General features: G+C 39.4%; 2 protein-coding genes across 2 annotated transcripts in view; both read left to right on the top strand.

Annotated features, from left to right (window-relative positions):
* LOC148428783 (regulator of G protein signaling 12-like) overlaps positions 1–6,294 on the top strand; it is a 33,505-nt gene extending 27,211 nt beyond the window's left edge. Inside the window, exon 18 of the mRNA XM_088425755.1 lies at positions 5,306–6,294. Coding sequence (XP_088281881.1) covers positions 5,306–5,574 — 269 coding nt within the window. The 3' untranslated portion in view covers positions 5,575–6,294. The remainder of the gene's footprint in view (positions 1–5,305) is intronic.
* Positions 6,295–7,722: 1,428 nt separating this feature from the next.
* On the top strand, positions 7,723–19,916 carry hgfac (HGF activator). The gene is made up of 14 exons (XM_088423193.1): positions 7,723–7,948; positions 8,039–8,090; positions 10,657–10,750; positions 10,863–10,936; positions 11,937–12,080; positions 12,305–12,436; positions 13,766–13,876; positions 14,734–14,908; positions 15,826–15,923; positions 16,048–16,312; positions 17,450–17,589; positions 17,748–17,888; positions 18,674–18,816; positions 19,308–19,916. Exons 1-14 carry the CDS (start codon positions 7,883–7,885, stop codon positions 19,479–19,481), a joined length of 1,809 nt encoding a protein of 602 aa, XP_088279319.1. The 5' UTR covers positions 7,723–7,882; the 3' UTR covers positions 19,482–19,916.
* Positions 19,917–21,421: the final 1,505 nt, after the last annotated feature.

The following is a 21,421-nucleotide window of genomic DNA, read 5'->3' as shown; positions in this document are numbered from 1 at the left end:
AAGTACCGTATTTCCCGCACTATAAGGCGCACCGGATTATAAGGCGCACCTTCAATTAATGACATATTTTAAAACTTTTTTTCCATATATAAGACGCACCAGATTATAAGGCGCACCCTCGATTAATGACATATTTTAAAACGTTTTCCATATATAAGGCGCACCGGATTATAAGGTGCACCCTCAGTTAATGACATATTTTCAAACTTTTTTCAATCACAATATAGCAATACTCAATAACAATAATAACTCAAATAATAACTCTCAATAGCATAATAACTCAATGTCAATGTGAGCAACCTTGTTCAACCGTAAACACACAAAAGAAACAGGTAAAGCTTACATCATCAGTTCATTCCCCATCTACGAATCTCAATATTGATCCATGTATAAGGCGCACCTGATTATAAGGCGCACCATCATCTTTTTTTTTTTTTTTTTTTAAATAAGGCTTTTAGGTGCGCCTTATAGTGCGGAAAATACGGTATGTTGAATTTGCACGATTGTACGACACGATGTCTGACTTTCTTGAAATCGGGTGGGACGCGGATCCACTTGCTGGATTTTTGTCTCAGTAACAAGGGATTTGCTTGTGGCCGATATTCCAAATGTTGACGTTTGACATCCAGCCACCTTCCGCTCCTGACCGCGCTCCGACTGGAGTTGGAAGGCCAACCCAGAGCGGCGTACGGACGAGGTGTCGCATCGCAGAAGTAGCGACGCTCGCGGTTGTGATTCCGTATCTCTCTTTCAACCTGCCAATCAACTGTGTACCATTCATTTAGAACGTGGAATAAAAGCTCCAATCGGATGTGATGCTTGTTTGTCTTTGATCCGCCTCCGCATGCCTACTCTGTTTGCCCGCTAGCGTCGGCCTCATCAGCTCCTTTTGGTGTTTGCTGCATGCGCTTCTTGACGGCACGGGGGTGTGAATAATGATGTGTGCTCGCTTGGCTTCTATCGCTAGTTTCTTTCCAGCTCGGCGGTGTAGGTGGCGGTTACTTTTAGGGTGTCGCATTGTGGATTGTCTGAAAAGGCTCTATAGGGTGCCATCTTTTTTGGTTGTGGCCTGTCATAGCGGGTGATAGGAATGTCGTAGTGTTGGATCTGACTTTCCGCCCGTGCTGACGCATTCTTCTTTTCTGTTTGCACAAACGCATTTTCAATTCAACGTTCTCCCACACAGCAAGCGGAATATGAAATCCAAATACCAAAAATGTCAAATGCCTACATGTGCTCACGGAACTTCTTAAAACAGCTTTTTTGTGTGAGATCTTAAGACTTTCTACAGGTGCCAACACATTTTATTAAGGCTTTTTAATGGAGTGACAGGAAAAGTTGGTACGATTGGAGGATGGTGAAAAACATAGTACATTTTTTTTTTTTTAATACAAAAAAATGTCACTGCGTATGAGGTGGCATAACAAAGCCATCTGTGAATATTTTCTACTTTCAACCACTCAACATGTTTAGTAGCATCATACCAATACATACATATCTAGTTTGAAAAGAAAAAAAAAGGATACTCCATTTATGGACAATATTAGCAGAATTATGCTAATAGCAAAAAAAAACAAAAAAACATATATATATATATATATATATATATATATATATATATATATAAAAAACATTGAAGAAATTACATGGTGATTAAGTTTTTTTTTCTTCATGTTCCAATTAATTTCCTTTTGATTTGAAAAGAAAACTGACCTGTTCCCGTCGAAGCATTAAAACACATCAAATTAGATTTCCCGATACATGTAGAAACCTTGTTAAAATGTCACGTACCCTCTGAAGGGCCCATTTGATAACTGTTGCATTCGGGAATAACTCGTTAACTTTTTCAGTGCCAGGTCTTACCGGAAATCCAACCCGCTGATCACGTCTTTTGTTGCTATCGAGAGCAACGCTCCCATCAAATGATCACACTTCATTACTACAGTGCTCAATAAGCTTAAAATTAAGTTAATATTTATTGGGGAAAAAATGGAGTCATTGGCAGACAAGTATTTTACATGACGAGAATTATTGTCGTTTAAGAGTTCAGATAAAACACAATATATGTATATTATATATAATGTAATATTTTTGCAAGCCACTCCGATATTATGCATAGTTTCAGATCCAATAAAAATCTAACACATATAAAAAGTCAGATGGCACCATAAATATTAAAAAAAATAAGATTATCAAATGATTATAGGTAACAGAATTGTGCTGTCAGGTTAAATACAACAGAACTACACTTTGAACACTTGACAAGTCATTTGGCGTCAACTATTTTTTGGGGAGTTTTTTTTTTAGTGGGAATGGGTCAAGAAAAGCTTCGGGCAGTTTTGATTTGATTATTGAACTGGCTTATTGAAACAAACATTTCATTCTCGAAATTGGCTGCCAGGTTCTCTTCTTAGAAAATGGCTGACGAAGAATTAATTTAGTGATTCTTCCCACTATGCTTATTCAATGTCTACTAGCAATCAGATTGAACTAAGTGCTCTGATCTCTTGTGGGGATTAAAGACTGATCCTTAAAATGACAAAAGAAGCCAACCCAAACATTTGCACTGACCTCACTGCCGCATGCCACAAAATGGTTGCCGAGCGCCTCCGCCTGATTCTTCCGGGCGCCATGGTAACCTCAACTCGCCGCTTCTGAAGTTCTGATTTTGAGACGTTCGCTTCCCTATTTTGAAACGAACACAAAATAGTATTTTGCTTTTTATAATGATTATTATCATAGTAATAACTCTTTAATAAAGATAAAATGCTAAAAACAAAACAAGGGACTCCGTTTTGGTTCACTTCTTGAAGTCTTGAAATGTAGAACAACATTGAAGGCGTTGACGTTTTCAAGAAATATTGATGGAATTTGATAAACAACAACAACAAAACGATGTTTCCTAATTTAAATTCTTTGGAGTTATGCATTTTTTCAGAGTTAACCCCTTAAGCACCCGAGTTTTTTTTCAAGAAAAGATTCAATTTTTGTGTGACGATTTCAAAAGGTTATAGCTTGAAATTGGTTAGCGATCAAGGGATAGTGTGAAAGTTGTTCGGTCCAAAAATGCTACTTTGACGCTAAAAAAGTTAATAGCTTGAATTTCACGACCGCTTTTCAAAGTATTTGGGACCGTGCAAATTCAAAGGTGTTCCCAAACTTTTGCATGGTACTGAGCATTAGGAGTTCTATTATACACATCAGGGGTCACCAAACTTTTTGAAACTGAGAGCTCCTTCTTTGCTACAAAGTAATACGAAGATTGTGTCGCCGATCATAATTTTTCACAATAATTAAGTAACAGCTGTAGCAAATATGTAAATCAAGTGTAATATGTAACGTAAACGTAATGCATGTATTTGTTTGTAAAATTCAAAGAAAATCATTAATGTTCTATCTCTTGAAAGCTATGTGAGCTTTGGGGGCTACCTGGTGCCCACACTGGTGACCCCTGATATACATCCTGACAGGCTTTTTTTTTTGCCCACTAGAGGGCGACATCGCACAGATCAATATTTTCACGGTAACCCAGTTCCATCACCAGCCTTGTGCAGGAGTGTGTATTGTATCTTATATACAGCGTGTGTGTACACTCACTCACACACACACACATATATATATATATATATATATATTATATATTATATATATATATACACACACACACACACACACACACACACATCAATTACGTCATTAGGTCACGCATGGAGAATACAGTATTGGGAAACTATGATTAATTGTACGTAAGTGATAAAATTGCAGCACCACATACCAGCATTTACACATCACTTCCTGGTGCGGTTGTTACCCAATGCCGGCATATTGTGTCATCCTTTTTTTTTTTTTTTTCGATTTCTTTTTTTTTTTTTTTTTCCCTTGAAGGAGGTCAGCTGTTGGTGCTCGGAGGCGGTGTTTACATCAGCACTGAAGCGGCGCTGAATCACCGACTGTTAAGTGATTCCCAAAGGAAACTTGTTTCTTTTACAGCAGCTGGCCGCAATTGCGCAACACCGTCGGATGATACAATTTGATGATGATGTTACATATTTTCCCCAAGCTTTTGTCCAAATTTCCAAATTTCGATATGGCGAGATGAAAATAGTCAAGTTTAAAAACAATCCATTGTTAACTTCTGACAAAACAAAACAAAACCACGACTGCTCGTTTTTCTTTTGGAATCACGAGGGGAACTGAAAAATGCGTAAGACAGCAGTTGCGACCACTATAAATACTTTTCTGTTCATTTTGGTCAGATTATGAATTCAAAACAAGCCTACTCATGTCATCACATCTGGCAGTATTACATGTAGTTTAAGTGCAATTACAGCATGGCTCCCTTCTAGTGGTGAATAGTGATATTACACCTTAAAATTCACAGTTCGGCACCCTTAAATTTGCACGTGTGAGTAGTTTTTCAATTTGTTTGAGAGCGCTGATTGCTAAGAAGTTATAGTTTTGTTCTACTTTTGAATTACTTTCCTGAAAGTGAATTATCTACATAAAAGCAATTTGAAGAATAATTGTCAAGCAGGGGTGTCCAAACTTTTCCCTCGGCTGCATTCAGAAAAATGAAAAGAACAGAGTTTGTTACAGTTTTTTTTTTTTACTTACTAATTAAACATGATAAAGATCAATGAAGCAAGAAATTATAAGTCTATATAATATATTCATTTTTAAAAGCAGCTACAGAAAAAAATTGTGTTAAAGATGATGAGGCAAATTAGTTTTTTTTTTTTTTTTTTTTTTTACACCTACACTATCAGCAAAACATTTCATTACTTTTTTAAATAGCACTGCAGGCCATGTTACCATTTTTTAATTTCATTTTAGTATAGGCCGCGGGCCGCTAAAATGTGGATGGCGGGCCACAAATGGCTCCCAAGCCATAGTTTTGAAACCTGTATTGTTGTACAATTTCTGAAATGTACAGCTGTGAAGAATAGTGACGTTCAAACACAAAACCTTAACTCAGAGCTCGCCAACCGCTGATTTGGTCTTTTAACAGTTCATTCATTGGTGTTTTGTTTGGCTTGATCCTAGTTTTTTGCGGCATCTCTGGCTGCTGTTGGTATTACATTTTGTAGTGAGTGCAGCTTTTAGCATCAAAGTAGCAATTTTGCACCGAACAACTTGATGGTCCTTTTAGAATAATGATGATGGTCTGAATTCTTAATTTTGGAGATTTTCGAGTTCATTTGAGTCGGAATTCCTGATTAGTAAAAAAAAATAATGGGCTTTGGTGACCATGTTTTTTTTAGATGGTTTTTAAGGCTTTCTCTTAATGTTTCTTTTCCATTTCCAGGCGCCGACTGCAGCACCAAAGCTCCCGGCGAGAAAGAGGTTTTGGCTCACGAAGTGATGGATGTGGAGGGGGTGCACCTGGAGGAGGGCGCGCCAGCGGAGCCCCCCCGCGGGGACGAGTCGGAGCTCAGCCTGAGCTTCCAGGGCTACGTGGCCGAGCTGCGGCAGTGCCAGAGTCGCATGAGGAACGCCCAGCAGCTGCCTCACGCCGCCGCTCGCCCGGACGAGCCGGACCGCAAGGCCGACCTCTTTAAGGCCACCGTGGTCTAACGGGACCCCCCCCCCAAATCCACTGTTGCACTTTGAAAGTCCCGAGGGAAGGAGTGACAAAAAACTCTGCATGTACAAAGCCCCTCTGAAATGCTAGTTATTGTAAATTCTGTTGTTTTGGTACATTCAGTTGGGTGTCATTTTGGTGTTTTGGCCATATTTTGAAATGTGTATTACAAACGTAGAAGTATTGCGGCATATTGGAGTTTTGTGTGTCTGTATCAGTTTCTTTTATTCATTAGAAGGACTGCATCAAATTCTGATACTGTTTGAATTTGGATTTGGAAAATGATTATTTTTGTTTGATATCTTCTCAACCATTGTAATATTTTGTTTTAAAGTCCCATTTAATAGGATACAATTTGGACCAAATTTACTTCCAATATTTTCTATTTTTCCTTATTTCCCCCTTTTTTTAATTTATCTTTTTAAAACAAATATCCCAACGCCGAATTTGAGGATCAACAAATGAATTCCTTTTCTGTGCTTCCTGTGTTGATTCCCGATGACTGAATATTCCCCGTGCTTTCTGTTTCTGTGGTTGAGATCCCCCATTAAAAAAAAAAAAAAGTGTCTTTGAAGGCCGCCAGCGCTTTTTGAGTTGTTTGTAAACCGACGACTTCATTCCCGCTGAGTCGAGCAAAGTACTCGAGCTTCGTATGCTGAGCTTGTTAGCATCTGGACTGGGCCGCGATGCCAGCTGGTGGAAATTAGCGCTTGGCTAATGGGATGGTCCTCGGTTTGTTTTTTTGGGACACAGCACGTCCCAGCAGGAATGCCCGCAAAGCATGTCCTAAAGCGGGCATCTAAAACTTTTTGGGGTACGGGGGATACGTTTTTAATGCCAATCAAACGTCATGACCCCATGTACCGATAAATGCCTGAGGTGGCCGAATAAAATGTTGTAGTGTTATAGAAAAAGCTGAAAATTAAAAAAACAAAAAGAACATTCTGTCAGTGGAAAACAATCAAGATTACGTCATTTTCACGAGATGAAACAGGAATGATATTATAGTCTTGTTACCGTAGGACAGGGACGTCCAAAGACGGTCCTCGAGGGCCTGCTATCCTGCATGTTTTCTAAGTTTCTCTACCCGACACACCTGATTCAAATAATCAGCTCAGCAGAAGCCTCATGATTGATTATCCTGATCATTTGAATCAGGTGTGTCAGCAAAAGAAACCTGGAAAACATGCAGGACAGCGGCCCTCGAGGACCGAATTTGGACACCCCTGCCATAGGAAGACCAGGTCAGATTTTTACAAGACGAAATCAGAATATGGTCATGAAGTCAAACTTTAAAAACAAATGCAATTTTAACCCAGTAAAATAGTGTTTTGTTTTGTTTTATTCTAGAAAGACTACTTTAAAAACTACTAACTCAGGTATTTGACATTTGACCAGTTGCTTTGGTTGTTATGTGGAGAGGAAGTGTTAATGTTTTTATACAGTTCAAAACTATCAAATATTAATGATGTACAATTTCAGTAGTCTCTTGAATTACCGTTAGGTAGGCCAATCTGTTTATTTTCATCAACATTCATATGATGCGTTTTGGTTAGCAGCACTTTTGGACTTCAATATACTGAGAAAACAAAAATAATTACAAACAATAATTATAAACAAAATAATTCGAGTAACAAACCAAAGTGAAAGTCCACCTTCATGACCACGCACGGTCGAAAAAAATTTTTTTCGTCTTGCCCTGTCGCACCTGGATGCAATCAACAATGTATCCATGGCAACCATGGTACCACCCACCATAATAGATTGATTGACATGTCAATTTGTTTAACTCTTTTTAAATAAACAAAAAGCTTTTTGGCTCCGGCACCGTTTGTATTCATTCCAATAGGGGATGATGATTTTGAGATACGAGTGTAAGATTTAAAAAAAAAAAAAAGTTGGTTTTGTACGAACGTATATAAAATATAACACTCATTTACTGCTATGTTTTTTTCATACGTCAAAGCTTTCCCTCGGATCAGCAACAAGCCGAGAAAAAGTGCACTTCGGAACAGAGGGAGCCCCCCCCCAACCCCCCACCCCTCCCTGCAGGTCTATGAGGGGGCTTGTCAGCAATGAGGCAAGGCAGAGCGCGCGGGGCATCCGCCTGGGAAGCACCGCGCGGGCGGGGGCGAGGGCGGCAATGGAATATGCCAAGACATAGACAAGCCCAATGACGTAAGGCGGGGCAGGATAATACTTGCAACTTGCAGGGATCCACGCGTGTAAAAGGGCAGCGAGGACGCTTCAAACTTCCACACATGAGGTGACGGCAGATTTTTTTTCCTTCCTACGGGACCGATGCATTCTTCCACCATGACATACGGGCTCTTACTTTTCCTTCCATTTGTTCTTAGCGCACAGGGGGTAAGTAGAATGCAGATTAAAAAAAAACAACAACAAATGATAAACATGAATGTTTCTGTGATGAAGTGCGCAATTTGCTCCTGATTCCAGCCTGTGCGCCAGACCGTTATCTTCAAAGAGCCATCTGCAGCAAGTCAAAAAGGTAACGCAAGACGTTCAGGGACTCGAGAGCTTTGTCGCCGTTGCGGTCTGCAAACCGCGGCTCCGCAGCCACATGCGGTTCGTTTATACTTTTCTGGTGGCTCTCGGTAACTTTGGAAAACAATTGACTTCACACGCTTCATTTAAAGTCCTTTTAGGATCTCTTGAAAATCAGGTTTCTGTCTCCGACGATTAAAATCCAGACGTTGCTATGTTTTCATTCTACTCTTAAGTCCCTTTAAAAAGATATCGATTGTCCTTAGGTGTGATTGGGTGCGTGAATGGTTGTTGGTCTCTGTGTGTTGGTCTCTAGGCACCAGCAAGCCTGCGACCCTTGTGAGGATAAGTGGCTATAGAAAATGGATGAGATATAATACAAGGAGTTAGCTCAAAAATTGACAGCAGTTTGAATGTTTCCAAGTTGAAATCACGAGTTGGGAGAAAAACATGTTTAAAGTTTTCACGTAATTGTTTTCGGGGTAATTGTCATCCACTAATCGCTTTTTTCATTCACTTCGATTGCAATTTGAACCTTCTGGCTCCTGGGGAGGCCAAGTCGACTGTTGTTTTTTGTAGAACCCCCAAAATGGCGTGTGTCAAAAATGTGTATTTTCATTAACTGCACTATTAAAAATGATCAGAATTTCACAATAATTACCTATATTAACTTACAGTAATTTATTGTATTTAAGTTACCCTGTAATATTACAATTAATACCTGTGTAAATTACAGCAGCCTTGGATTTTTGCAGGACAAAATGTTGTAAATGCATTTACAGGATTTTGCTATCTTCATTACTGTCAAAGTAATGCAAAACGTATCCAATAATTTACAGTGAAATCCCAGCAAAATTTTAACAATGTAATCCCCGCAACAAAAGCAGGCTTTTGTGAAAAATTATCATATAAATATTACTGTATATAATGTCATTCCTGACTCAGTGTGTGGAGATATGGGCCAATGCATATAAAACAAATACTGTCTGTCTTTAGGATATAGACAAAGCTATATGAATTTTCATCCATTAATGATATTTAGTACTAAATAATCCACTAATCATTAAACTTAACATGTTTAAATTCCATGACTTAGTCGGATCCAAAATAGCCTGTAATAATGTATAATTCACAACTTTGCCACAATATTATTATTTTTTTTTAATCAGAGAGGGTTCTAATAATTGGAAGGGCAAGTAATTAAAAAAAAAATCTAAGATGAGAACTTACAATAAGAAAATGCGTGTCTGCAAAACTGTGATAATTTATGCCATCACTATGGATGGATATGAAAAATGAGAATCATTTATAGTTTTCAAAGAAGATTAAAAAGACTGTTACAAAAAGATCAAATCATTCACTTGAGACCCTGCAGAAATTCTGAAATTGTTATGTATTTCTGTTTTGTTATATTCCTGATACTTTACGTTACGTTACCATATCTGAATATGATGTAATAATGAAGAACAAAAGAAAAGGCTTGATTAGTTTTTGTTCATTCTTTCCACTTTTAAAAATGTAAAATGATGAACCGTAAAATACAAACGAAAATTAAAATAATTTAGCATCATTGATAGAATTTCTTTTCTTTTGTTACTGCATGTCTTGATATGTTCAATCAATCAATCAATCAATCAAATTGAAATGAGAGTAGTTTGTTGTTGTTCTACATATAATTGTGAAATCATGAGGCAGATTCGAATAAAACATTTTCAGATGTTCAACTTCAGGATCAGTCAAAAGTTTGAAAACTTCTGACTCAATGTTTGTAGTTTTTTAGTTGTTGTTGTTAATTGATTAACTAAGGCGACACAATCTCTAAAGATAAAAATGTTATTCAAAACAAATTTAGGTTATTTTTCTCAACTTTTTGCCAAGATGACAGCATAGCACATTTCGGTTGAGTTACGTGATCCAAATTTTTGGTTTTTGTTTTTCGGTTTTAAATTCACAAACAATAGAATTACTTCAAAATACATTTTGTATTATTTTGTAAATACATTTATCCTCTTCAAATGGCAAGAAATATTTTGTGTTGTGTTGTTTTTTATGGTTGACAGTCAAAATGGCTCTTAGTATTAAAGGTTCGAGAAAATAGTGAAAATGCCGAGTCAAGCTTTCACCCTAGTGTAAGAAAAAAAAAATCTGTGGAAATACCGCGTTTCAAACTTGCAAACCGATACTATTGTCAAACAAATGAACAGCAGGAATGTTGACACTCAGGCATTCGCGCTCGTGTTATTGTCGTAATACAGGAATACGAAGAAGCAAGCATTCACATGAATAATATTGCCAAAATATATTGTAGGAATCAAATACAGCAGCTAGCTACGTTCCAAAAGTAAAAAAAAAAAAAAAAGTTTAACTTCATCTTTGAACATTTTCCTGAAGATGAACACTTAAGTCAACGTTATGAAGAAATATCGATTGAATTATTTGGTCAAGGAAAAGAGAATGTTTTATCCATTTTTCTACGGAGGCTCTTTTGAAATCGTTTCCAAACCTTTGACTGATGTTGTGAGAATGCTAAGAGTCGAACGTCGAAATTTCTATTTTTCTCCCGTTGACAGTCGTCACCACATCTGGCAAACAATGTGCACTTCCATTTCGCCAGGGCGGAAGAATTCATCACCACTGCATCACCGTCCTCGCCTCGAGACCGTGGTGAGTCCTCAAGGCGGGGGGGAAAAAAAAAAACAAATAATCCGGTGCGCTGTCATCTTCTTGTCTGCCCAATCAATTCCTGCTCTGTATGCTTTCTTTTGTTTGCCCGCAGGTGCTCTCTTACGCCTAATTTCGACCGGGACCGAAAGTGGGGCTTCTGTGCGGCAGAGCCAAGACACCCCAATGGTTAGCATTAGCATAAATGCTAAACTTGAAAAGTTTGTGCTAAGCCTTCCATGAAATGTTGTCCCTAAATGACCTATATCTATAAATCTGTTGGAGCCAAAAAGCTTTTTGTGTATTCTAATTTGTTTATATTAAGAGAGTTAAACAAATTATCAGAAGACATGCCAATCTATTATGGTGGGTGGAACCATGGTTGCCATGGTTACATAAATACGTGCCGGTTGGTGATTGCACTCAGGTGCGACAGGGCAGGAGGCAAACAGTTTTCGACAGTGCGTGGTCATTATGGTAGATTTTCAGTTTGGTTTGTAACTCAAATTATTGTTTTATCCCAGGATGATCCCAGGAAAAAGGCTTTGTTTTTGTCACTTGGAATGTAGTAGCAATAAAGTAATAATTTTCATCATTTTCTTTTAGTTTCAGGCACTTTGGTGCACTTGCCTATTTTTTCCGTTTTAGACTAAGCTATAACCCGTTTAAACGCGATAAAGATAATTAACAGTTGTTAAGTTGATTTATATTGCTTTTCTGTTGTTAATGTTAAAAAGGATACACGTGTAGGTATACTTAAACAATTTTCATCAATAATAATCTTATTTATATTCATTGCATCGACTGGGGGGGGGGGGGGTTCTCTTTTCTGGGGGGGGGCCTGGCAAAATACAGTTGAGAAACACTAAGACAAGGTGAACTCAAGTGTAAACGCAAATTTGAATAGGTCTCTGGAAGGTATCTATCTATCTGTGCCTGCTACAAGTAGTGACAAACAGCACAACTAAATGCTAAAAAAACAGTAATTGTAAATGCGTTTTTCTCCGAGCTAATTCCAATTTGTAAACAATGGTCGCAAAACTCCCGCAATGCAGGAAATATTTCACCATCTACGATGAATAATTACATTGCGGTAGGATTAAAAAGTCAAATCAAGATATGGTGAGAGTCGATTGAGGGTGTCCTTGGGAGTATTAAACTATGTGCCCGGATGCTTTTCCTTGTCCAGTCTCCGTCCACACGTCCCGAAGGACCACCAATCCGTGTCAGCTCAAGCCGTGTCAAAACGGCGGCATCTGCACATTCATCCCAGGAGGGCTCACATTTGAATGCTCCTGTCCCGATGGCTTTTCTGGAAGACTGTGCGAGCGCAGTGAGTATGCCGTTTGCGGGGATACGTCCTTTACGCAAAGGTCAAAGGTAAAAGATTTCTCACCTTTTCAATGTTATGGTTCTATATTGAGTATGAATACAAATTCTACACGGGGAAAAATGTGCTTTGTAAGAAACAGAAGATGTACTCTCTGGAATGGAAAGGAGTCCAGAAGTGAACAATCAGGTTTCTTTCACCTTTGTTACCTTTTTTTTTTTTTCCAGAACAGTGCTACGAAACCGTACACCTGCACCATTATGAAGAGGGGGAGTCTTGGGGCCGCATTCACCTCCGCAGCGTGGAGCAGTGCACGTGCATCGACGGCAAAATCCAGTGCCAACGAGCCCGCTACATGCGTAAGGCTCACGCGACACGGCTGTCTTGTTTGCTTTAGTTACCGACACCTACGGAACGGGAGCGCGTATAAAATATACTCCGCTCCTGCCCAAGATACTAAAGCAGCCCCACGCCCTTCCTTTGATCATAATGGAAGAAAAGACAAGATTATATGACTCACGGTGACTAAGGAATGGTAAATTGGGGCACGCCTACGGGTTCATTGGAAGTGGTGGGGTTCATGGGTAGGAAGACTGCAAAACTGCACAGGTGCCTTCATGCTCCCTCGAGCCAGACTGATCTTATCCTGAAGGAAAAGGGACCCTGATTAAAGCTTTAGGCATCGTTGAACGAGCCCGCAGGAGCAATACTTTGAACGTCTGATCGGACGTAAATAGAAAACAATTAGAATTACACCTTGTGTGTTAGGAATTGGGTGCGTTGCAAAAGAAAGACGTGAAAAACATGCAGGATACGGAACCTTGCGGACTGGAGTATGACGGACTATAAGGGTTAAAACAAGTAAGCTACTTAGCCCAGTCCCCACTAGTTTGACGCTAACATAAATGCATTGAAATGCTGTTAGCATTGTGGAGTAGGCATAGGCCAATATCAGATTCTGATGGTACGATAACCTCGGCAAACATCACAGTGTCACGGTATCACTGTGTTAAAAAAATCGCTTTTATTTTTTAACAAAATATTCAATATTTGGTACATTAAGTGTGTACCATGTTTAGCACAAACAGAGAAAAATATTTTTGTTTTTTTTAACCCTTCTCATCCAAGTATGACAAATAATAATAATAAAAAAAATAATAATGCAGCAACATCATTATTTTAAGAGGTGGCTTGTTGAGTCAACTCTGCAAGCACCGGTGATACCCTATCACCAAACTACACCGCGCTTCCATGAAGGTCCATTGAGGAACAGTAGACACTGAAAAAAATCTTAACCCCATATAACATAAACATAATGATGGGAAATATTTTCAAAATAACTTCTTATATTATCACCTGTGATCTGTAAATTCTACGAAAAGCACGTTCGTTTGACTAACGTGACAACGAGCAAAAAAACAAACAAAAAAACAGTGATTGTCATCTTCTGTTGAGTCAACTCTTCAAGCAGCTCATCCTATTCTGCTCCATTTAAATGTCCCCTTGGTTGAGTGAGCAAAAGACAAAAGCACTCATTGCCTGCTATAAATAATATTTTTTTAAACACCACTGGAAAACGTCAACTCTGCCCGTGCCGATTACGGTGCAAAAATATGATACTGACATGAAAACATCTTTATCCTCAATAAAAAATGACTCCGGTATTCAACGCCCTTTCATGTGCTCAGAATGCCGCCTGAACCCGTGTCAGAACGATGGAACGTGTCGGATGATCACAGCCACCGGCAAGAAGGTGTGTAACTGCAGACACGGCTACAGCGGACCATACTGTGGCTTCAGTGAGTATACCAACACACGACAAAAATCTTCTCCGTTCGTTCTTTCGGCTCCATTTCCGGGATCCTTCTCCTGCCCCTCCAAATCCTCTCCCCCTGCCAACTCTGCCGCCAAACCTTTTTATCTGTGTTTCAAAAATCAAGATCTTGGACCTGATCTTGAATCCAGTGGGTGTGTCCACAAAATTGGCTGAATTCAACCGTCCATCAAATTGTTATAGTAAGACTAGCAAAAAATGGATGCTACTTTGCCTTGCATCTTTTACATGTTGGCCAATCCAAAATCCCATAATTTGATCCGGGTAATTCCATTCTCTCCAAATTTTACCAATTATATGAAATTCCAGGCCAAGACATCGACAAACCGTGATAGCGCCACCTACTGGTTAAAAAAAAAAAGTTTTCATCTTTGATGTTTTGTTTTTCCCGAGAAGGTTAACCAGAAATAGCTCATAATGCGCTTGCTCGGAGGTGTGACGTTAAAACGCGAGGTTTATGAGTTTTTACGAATGTTGTTGTGTTGTTGCCGGGACGACGCGCTGTTTTGCCAAGAAAACATTGCTAGTTTTAAGTGTCTAAACAAGCGCCAAAACACTTGAAACTTTGCTGACACGTAACGTCTGGTAAATCATCACTATTTCATTAGTTAATTGTGCAGGTTTTTTTTTTTTTTTTTTTTATGGTTTAGCAGTGCCCCCTCCAAGATCTAAGCACCATTAAGTAGTCTTGCCAGTGCAAAGCCTCATTCACATCGGCTGTCTTTGTATTTCTTTTGCCTTTCTCTGCATGACGTGCGCACGATCACCAACATCCAAAATGCTATAAAAAAATAAAACAACTTGAATTTACTTCCCAAACAGAGCCGGAAAGTGAGTGCTATAACAGCCGGGGCGCAAACTATCGTGGGGTGGTGTCCACTACCGCGTCTGGTGCTCGCTGTCTGCCGTGGAACTCAGAGCTGCTGTATGACGAGCTCCACGTGGGCACGGTGGCTGCCGCGTCCCTCAAAGGCCTCGGGGAGCATGCTTACTGCAGGTGTGTACATTGTGTGCGTACATTGTGGGCAGCAATCTGCTAATTGGCATTCACTAAAGAAAAGCAAGTGTAAAAGCATAAAAATGACTATTGTAATTCTGAATACAGAAATATACAGTATTGCTTCGATTCTTGAAATCCAACTATCAAAGAAGCAATTTTAACGCAACCAGTATAGGCTGATAATGATGTACAGTGATCCCTCCTACTTTGCGGTCTCAGATGTTGCGGTCTCAGTACTTCGCGGGTTTTTCCAGGAAAAATTAAAAAATTTAAAAATTAAAAAAAAAAATGCACAAAATGGAAATAAATTGAAAAAAATGCAAAAAAAAGTACATCACATAACTAAGTAATATTAGTTAATAACTATGTTAAGAATTCTTCAAGCGTTAGAGTTTGTGACGTTTTTTATCTTATTTTTTGAAATGCATGCTTTTAATTTGTCGGGTCGCGTTGCATTTCCGTTTCCTGTTTTACGTTCTCCGTGCGTCGTTCGGTTCGTTAAGGTGACGTAGTGAATGACAACGTAAGCTCATATTTATAGTTTATTATCATTTATGTTGATAACGCGGGAAAACGTTTAGATGCACCTGATTTAAAATATTCACACAGGCAGTTCTAAACATTTAGATTTAGAACTACAAATACTGGGTTTGGCTACTCGTGGCAGGGCAGAATATTTTAAAAACTGACTGGTGTCAAAAATTAATAGTCAGACAATAGTTCTAACATTACAATGTATAATTTGGAATGTTTACACACCTTAATACAGTTGTGTATTCATGTCTTTTTTTCATCTATAGTGATAATATAAATATGTTTAAAATGAACTCAACCAAATGATTCAACTGTCATGAACTTGAAAACGAATAGTCCAAAATCTATAAATGGAAACCAGTACATGCATGTGCGTGCAGGAATCCTGATGGTGACAAGATGCCATGGTGCTACACTCTGAGCAAGGGCGCCATCTCCTGGGAGTACTGTGCAGTGCCCTCCTGCAAAATGCCAGTGTGTGAGTACACCTGCGCACACAGGAATAAAATGTTCTTGGAGAAAAACAAACCCCAAAAACCATTTTGTTGTTACTTGTAGCATTAGAATTACACTTTAGCAATCCAACACGTTTCTTTCCATAGCGTCTTCTCGTAGGATGAACATGTTCAACACGCTGCCCGAATTAAGCGACGCCAAGCCCTCGGTGGCAGCAAAGAAGCCGGTTTGCGGAACAAAACACAAAAAGCGGGTGTCCGTGGCCAGGGGAAGGATCATGGGAGGAAACTCGGCCCTGCCGGGAAGCCACCCCTGGATGGCGGCTATTTACATCGGGCAATCCGACTTCTGCGCCGGCACCTTGATCGCGTCCTGCTGGGTCGTCTCGGCGGCGCACTGCTTCTTCCGCAAGTATGTTATCTCTTCTTTGGAAAACAAAGGCCCCCGTGAAATCATTCGGTTTCCTCACCGAAAGGAAACAGGGGAAGAAAGGGTCTTTGGAATCAGTGGCCTGATGTCAGGGATATACAGATATTTTTATCCGTTTCGGCCTGGTTTGTTCTGTCATCCAGATGAGCCAGATGGATAATGCTGGACTACTCAACAGTAATTCTGGACTATCTCCATGGACTATGGTGTTTGCATCTTTTGTGATCCGTAGTGAGAGTAGGCAACAGGTGGAGGAGAAGCTAGAGCGGTGGAGGTCGGCCATGGAAAATAGAGGAATGAAGGTTACCCGCAGCAAGACGGAGTATATGTGTGTGAATGAGAAGGACCCAAGTGGAAGAGTGAAGACACAGGGAGAGGAGATAAAGGAAATGGAGGATTTGAAGGATCAACGGTCCGGAGCGATGGAGAGTGTGGAAAAGAGGTGACGAAGCATGTGCAGGCTGGAACGGGTGGAGAAAAGGGTCAGGTGTGATGTGTGATAGGGTTAGGGTCAGCTAAACTGAAAGGAAAGGTGTACAGCAGTGGTCCCCGGTCCGCGGACTGGCACAGGTCCGTGGATCAACTGGTACCGGGCCGCGTGGGCTGCACCCGAAATAATGTTGAGGAGATGATTTAGTTTAACAGTTCATATGTTTGTGCTTGATCTTAGTTTTTTGGCGCCGCCTCTGGCCGCTGTTGATATTACATACATAGTGAGAAGGATGATGTGGTTTTTAGAGCAGCCAGCCAGCAGACGAGCTAGTGAACATTTAGGTAGAAAGATGCTGAATTTGTAATTGCCGGGCAGGAGATGTAGAGAAGAGAAGTTTCATCCATGTAGTGAAAATTGAAAGACAAGAAACTAGATGGAGTGAGAGAAGAGGAAGCGGGAGACACGCTTGAATGAAGGGAGTTGATTGAGTGTGGTGACCCCTGAAGGAAAAAAGCCAGAAAGAGAAGAAGATTTTCATTTCTATTAATTGCCGTAACTGTGTAATTTGTAATATAAGTACCCTATCTTAATTTTACTTGGAAATATACCTTCCAGAAAATTTTTGCTGTTTTACAAATTGAACATACAGAAAGGGAACCCACGTTTATTGTGTGATTTTCCACCAGCCCACTGAAGTCGCAGCTTCGCGTGGTGCTCGGCCAGCACCACTTCAACATCAGCGGTCCTGACGCGCGAACCTTTGGAGTGGACAAGTACGTCTTTCCCAAACAGTTCTCCGTCTTCAACCCGACGCTCCACGACATTGGTAATCACACAAACTAAATGACCTCACGAGTGCGTACACAGCTGTGCGTCACTGAGCAGCTGCGTCTCTCTTCACACACAGAGCCCCCCCCAAAAAAATTGAAAAAAAAGTTTACTTTTTTTTTTTTTTTTATCTCCTTGACCTCCTATCTGGGCCAGTCCTCATCAAACTGAAGAAGCAAGACGGCCGCTGTGTGAAGCGGACTCCGTTCATCCGGCCCATCTGTCTGCCCGAAAATGGCGTGGCCTTTCCGGACAACTTCTGCTGCTCCATCAGTGGCTGGGGACACATGCATGAGAGTGAGTCAGACCATACAAAGTTTTTCAAACGCATGGTAAACAAACTGTATTTGTACACAAAACACAGCGCGACCAAAAATTCCCTCACACCTGTTTTCACTAACTCCCTTGGGCAGTTCTCCAAATAAGCTATTTGTCACTTCCAGATGAATTTGAAAGTGTATGACTGACAAGGAGATTGAAATATTGTGTATTTAAACACAGAAACACTCAACCAAATCGTATAATTCAGAAAAAAAATCTTAAAGCAAAGGTATAATGCAAAACACCATAGACAGGCTAACTGAAATTAGCATTGTAGTTTTAAACATTGCTAAGCGTGGGCCACAGTGTAGTTATAGTTTCTGTCAGAGGGCCGGAATAAATCTAAAAACAGTCTAAAAAAAAGTATCCTTAAGTCATTGCTTAAATTTTAGCGTACCCCTTAATTTCTCTAAAACCCTGAAAATTTAGGACTTAAAAATAGAAAAACATGTCTAATAAACGCAGTTTTTGCTTGTTTTCGTCTTTACCTAGTTTTGAAATCAGAGGCTTATAAAATCTGTTCAAAAGATAGATCGGGAACAGAAAATGTTTTTTTTTTTTTTTTTTTTTTTCAAGACAACCTGCGAGTTTAGCTCAACTTGAAATCAAATCAGCATTTGGCAGGCAACATAAAATGATGTGGCGGGCCGGTTCTGGCCCCCGGGCCTTGAGTTTGACACCTGTGACTTAAGGCATATTATTTATATGTGTGGTATACTCAGGATTACTTAACTGTACTTTTTTTTTTTTTTTTTTAATAGAAGCAGATGGTTATTCCAGCTTGCAGGAAGCAGGAGTGAGGCTGATCCGGCATGAAACCTGCAAGAGGCCAGAGGTGTACGGCAACCACGTCACCACAGATATGATTTGTGCCGGCCTCAATGGCTGTGTGGACGCCTGCCAGGTGAGAGGGTATCATCAAGAGTCAAGATACTCTTCATTCGGGCTGTGCTGAGATCTCAAGTCTGACCAAAATGATCGATTTTGAACACCGAATAAACCCACAAAACAATAACCTCCAATAATCATCGCCAATGTGTATCTATCTCCGATTATGACGCCGCGACACCTTCGAATCATTTGAAATGAATCTGACAACGTTGAAAATCAACTGATTTCATTTTTAATATTTGATTCGTCAAATCACTGTCAAATTCAAAGTGCACGTCATACAAATGTTTTTTGTTTTTTTTCCCCAAAAAGAATACAGAGACAAACCTTTTTCTCTGTGATGACTTTTTATGTGTTAGTAAAGCCATTAGCGCTAGATTAGCAATTATCGTTAAATTAGCCATTAACGCGGAACTAGCAATGAAGTGTTTTGTATCACAAAGCAGGAATTTTCTTTCGTGTACACTACCGTCATCGCTAATGCAGTTTATGGCATTTTGACAGGGGGATTCAGGCGGCCCGTTGGCCTGCGCGAAGGACGACGTCAACTTCCTGTATGGTATCATCAGCTGGGGGGAGGGCTGCGGCCGCTCAGGGAAGCCGGGTGTTTACACTAAAGTGGCCAACTACATGGACTGGATCAATTCTGTGATCGGACGAAAAACCAAGAAGACATGAAAGGAGATTTGTCAATAGTTTAATGAGATATATATATATACACCGTATTTTCCGCACTATAAGGCGCACCTAAAAGCCTTAATTTTTTTTTTTTGAAAAAAAGCTGCTTGTGCGCCTTATATATGGATCAGCATTGAGATTGGGATTCGTAGACGGGGAACGAACTGATAAAGTAAAATTGACCTGTTTCTTTTGTGTGTTTACAGTTGAACAAGGTTGCTCATATTGACATTGAGTTATTATGCGATTGAGAGTTTAAAGTTATTATTTGAGTTATTATTGTTATTACTTTGAGTATTACTATATTCTGATTGAAAAAGTTTTAAAATATGTCATTAATTGAGGGTGCGCCTTGTAACCCGGTGCGCCTTATAGTGCGGAAAATACGATATATATGTTTTTTTTTTTTTTATTGTTGATTGTCAGTGACCTTGTTGCAACTGTGAAACAATAAAAGACTGAATAAATACTTTAACGAGTACATGTTTACCGCATACTTTTAAAATAAGAAATTGTTCCCATATCACAGCTATCATGTAAATTCTTATAACATTTACAATTGGAATGGTTATAATTAGAGCTGTCAAAGATTAAGCGAAAACCCCGGGGATTAAAAGCATTTAAAATATGAGATAAATCAGTTCTATTTACTTCCTGTGGCAGTTTAACTCTTATAATTTTATGAGCAAACGAGTCAGCCGCACAGACAGGCAGCGATGAGTATTTCCGCAGATTTACTTTAGTTTAGATTTTACTTTAGTTGCTCAAGGGCTTGACAAAAAATCAAAAATGTGCTTGCATGGCAAAGCCAAGTTCAAGATCATATCTCAGAGCAAAACACATAAGATTAAATTTCATCCATATGGCCCGAACGCTGTTCAAGTGTGGCGAGATTAACTAAACACAAATGTAATACCCCAAATGTAAAATGCACTTTTTTCCCCCAAAAAATGAAGGCCAAATGGATGTGTCCTATAAACGGTAACTTAATAATTGTATTTTCATTATTTATGATGTCTACCATTCGAGGAAACTTAAGCCGTCAGCCATGTCAGCATAGTTTCGACGTACAGATATGTCGGCTGTATTCTTACTTTCAATAATTACCTTAACGACGTCAGTAGCCAGTGCCTGTTGCAGTATTTTTCATTAAAGAAGCAAGCAGACTGACCCAACGTCCGAGTCCATCCTTGTTCACACGCAGGAATTTTAAGAAAACGGAGAGGATCATGTCGAGGTTTTGATGTCCACTTTTGATTCAATTGGCATCGGTTAGAGAACACGGAAAGGTTTTTGACTCGTTTATTAATTGTGGTCTTTTGGCATATAAACACATAATCATAAATTGGTGGAACATGGATGGTGCGCAACTTTGGGTATTTATGGTGAAAAGGACTCGAGCAGCGTCGTAAGGAAAAAAGAACCGATTCGAGCAAATTCAGTTACACAGGCGAGGCGTTCACTGAGCGCTCGCAATGTGGGAAATTTGAAACAAATTCAAGACGCAACAAATATATAACTTACAGATATGAACACGAGATAATATGAAGAGTTTAGGAAGTTGAGAATTCTTCTGATTTGCCATAGTTTTGACGTTATTGCCAAGGTGTTGGTGCGTCTTATAAACGGTAACATCGAAAATACCAAAATTTGATCCTAAAATTAACAGGTGCGTATTTGGGGAAGTACGCTAAGTTTTGAGAATTGTTTCTGTAAGACTAAGAAATAATGACAGTAACAGATTTGGTAGTTTTGTTCAACGATTGCGCTTTACGGGAAAATCATTGTTTTCAAGTTTTAAAATATTATTACAACATTTGAAACCATGTTTTTATTTCATGATTTCTTGATGATTACTCAAGCAAATACTTGTTACCAGCGTCGTATAAAACAGTAGTTGAAACATGCAACCATTAAGGGACGTTTTGTGAAACATTTCA

The sequence above is a fragment of the Hippichthys cyanospilos genome, chromosome 1 (genome assembly GCF_059441005.1).
Source record: "Hippichthys cyanospilos isolate Australia breed blue-spotted pipefish chromosome 1, RoL_Hcya_1.0, whole genome shotgun sequence".
NCBI classification, from domain to species: domain Eukaryota; kingdom Metazoa; phylum Chordata; class Actinopteri; order Syngnathiformes; family Syngnathidae; genus Hippichthys; species Hippichthys cyanospilos.
This window is presented reverse-complemented; position numbering and strand designations above follow the sequence as displayed.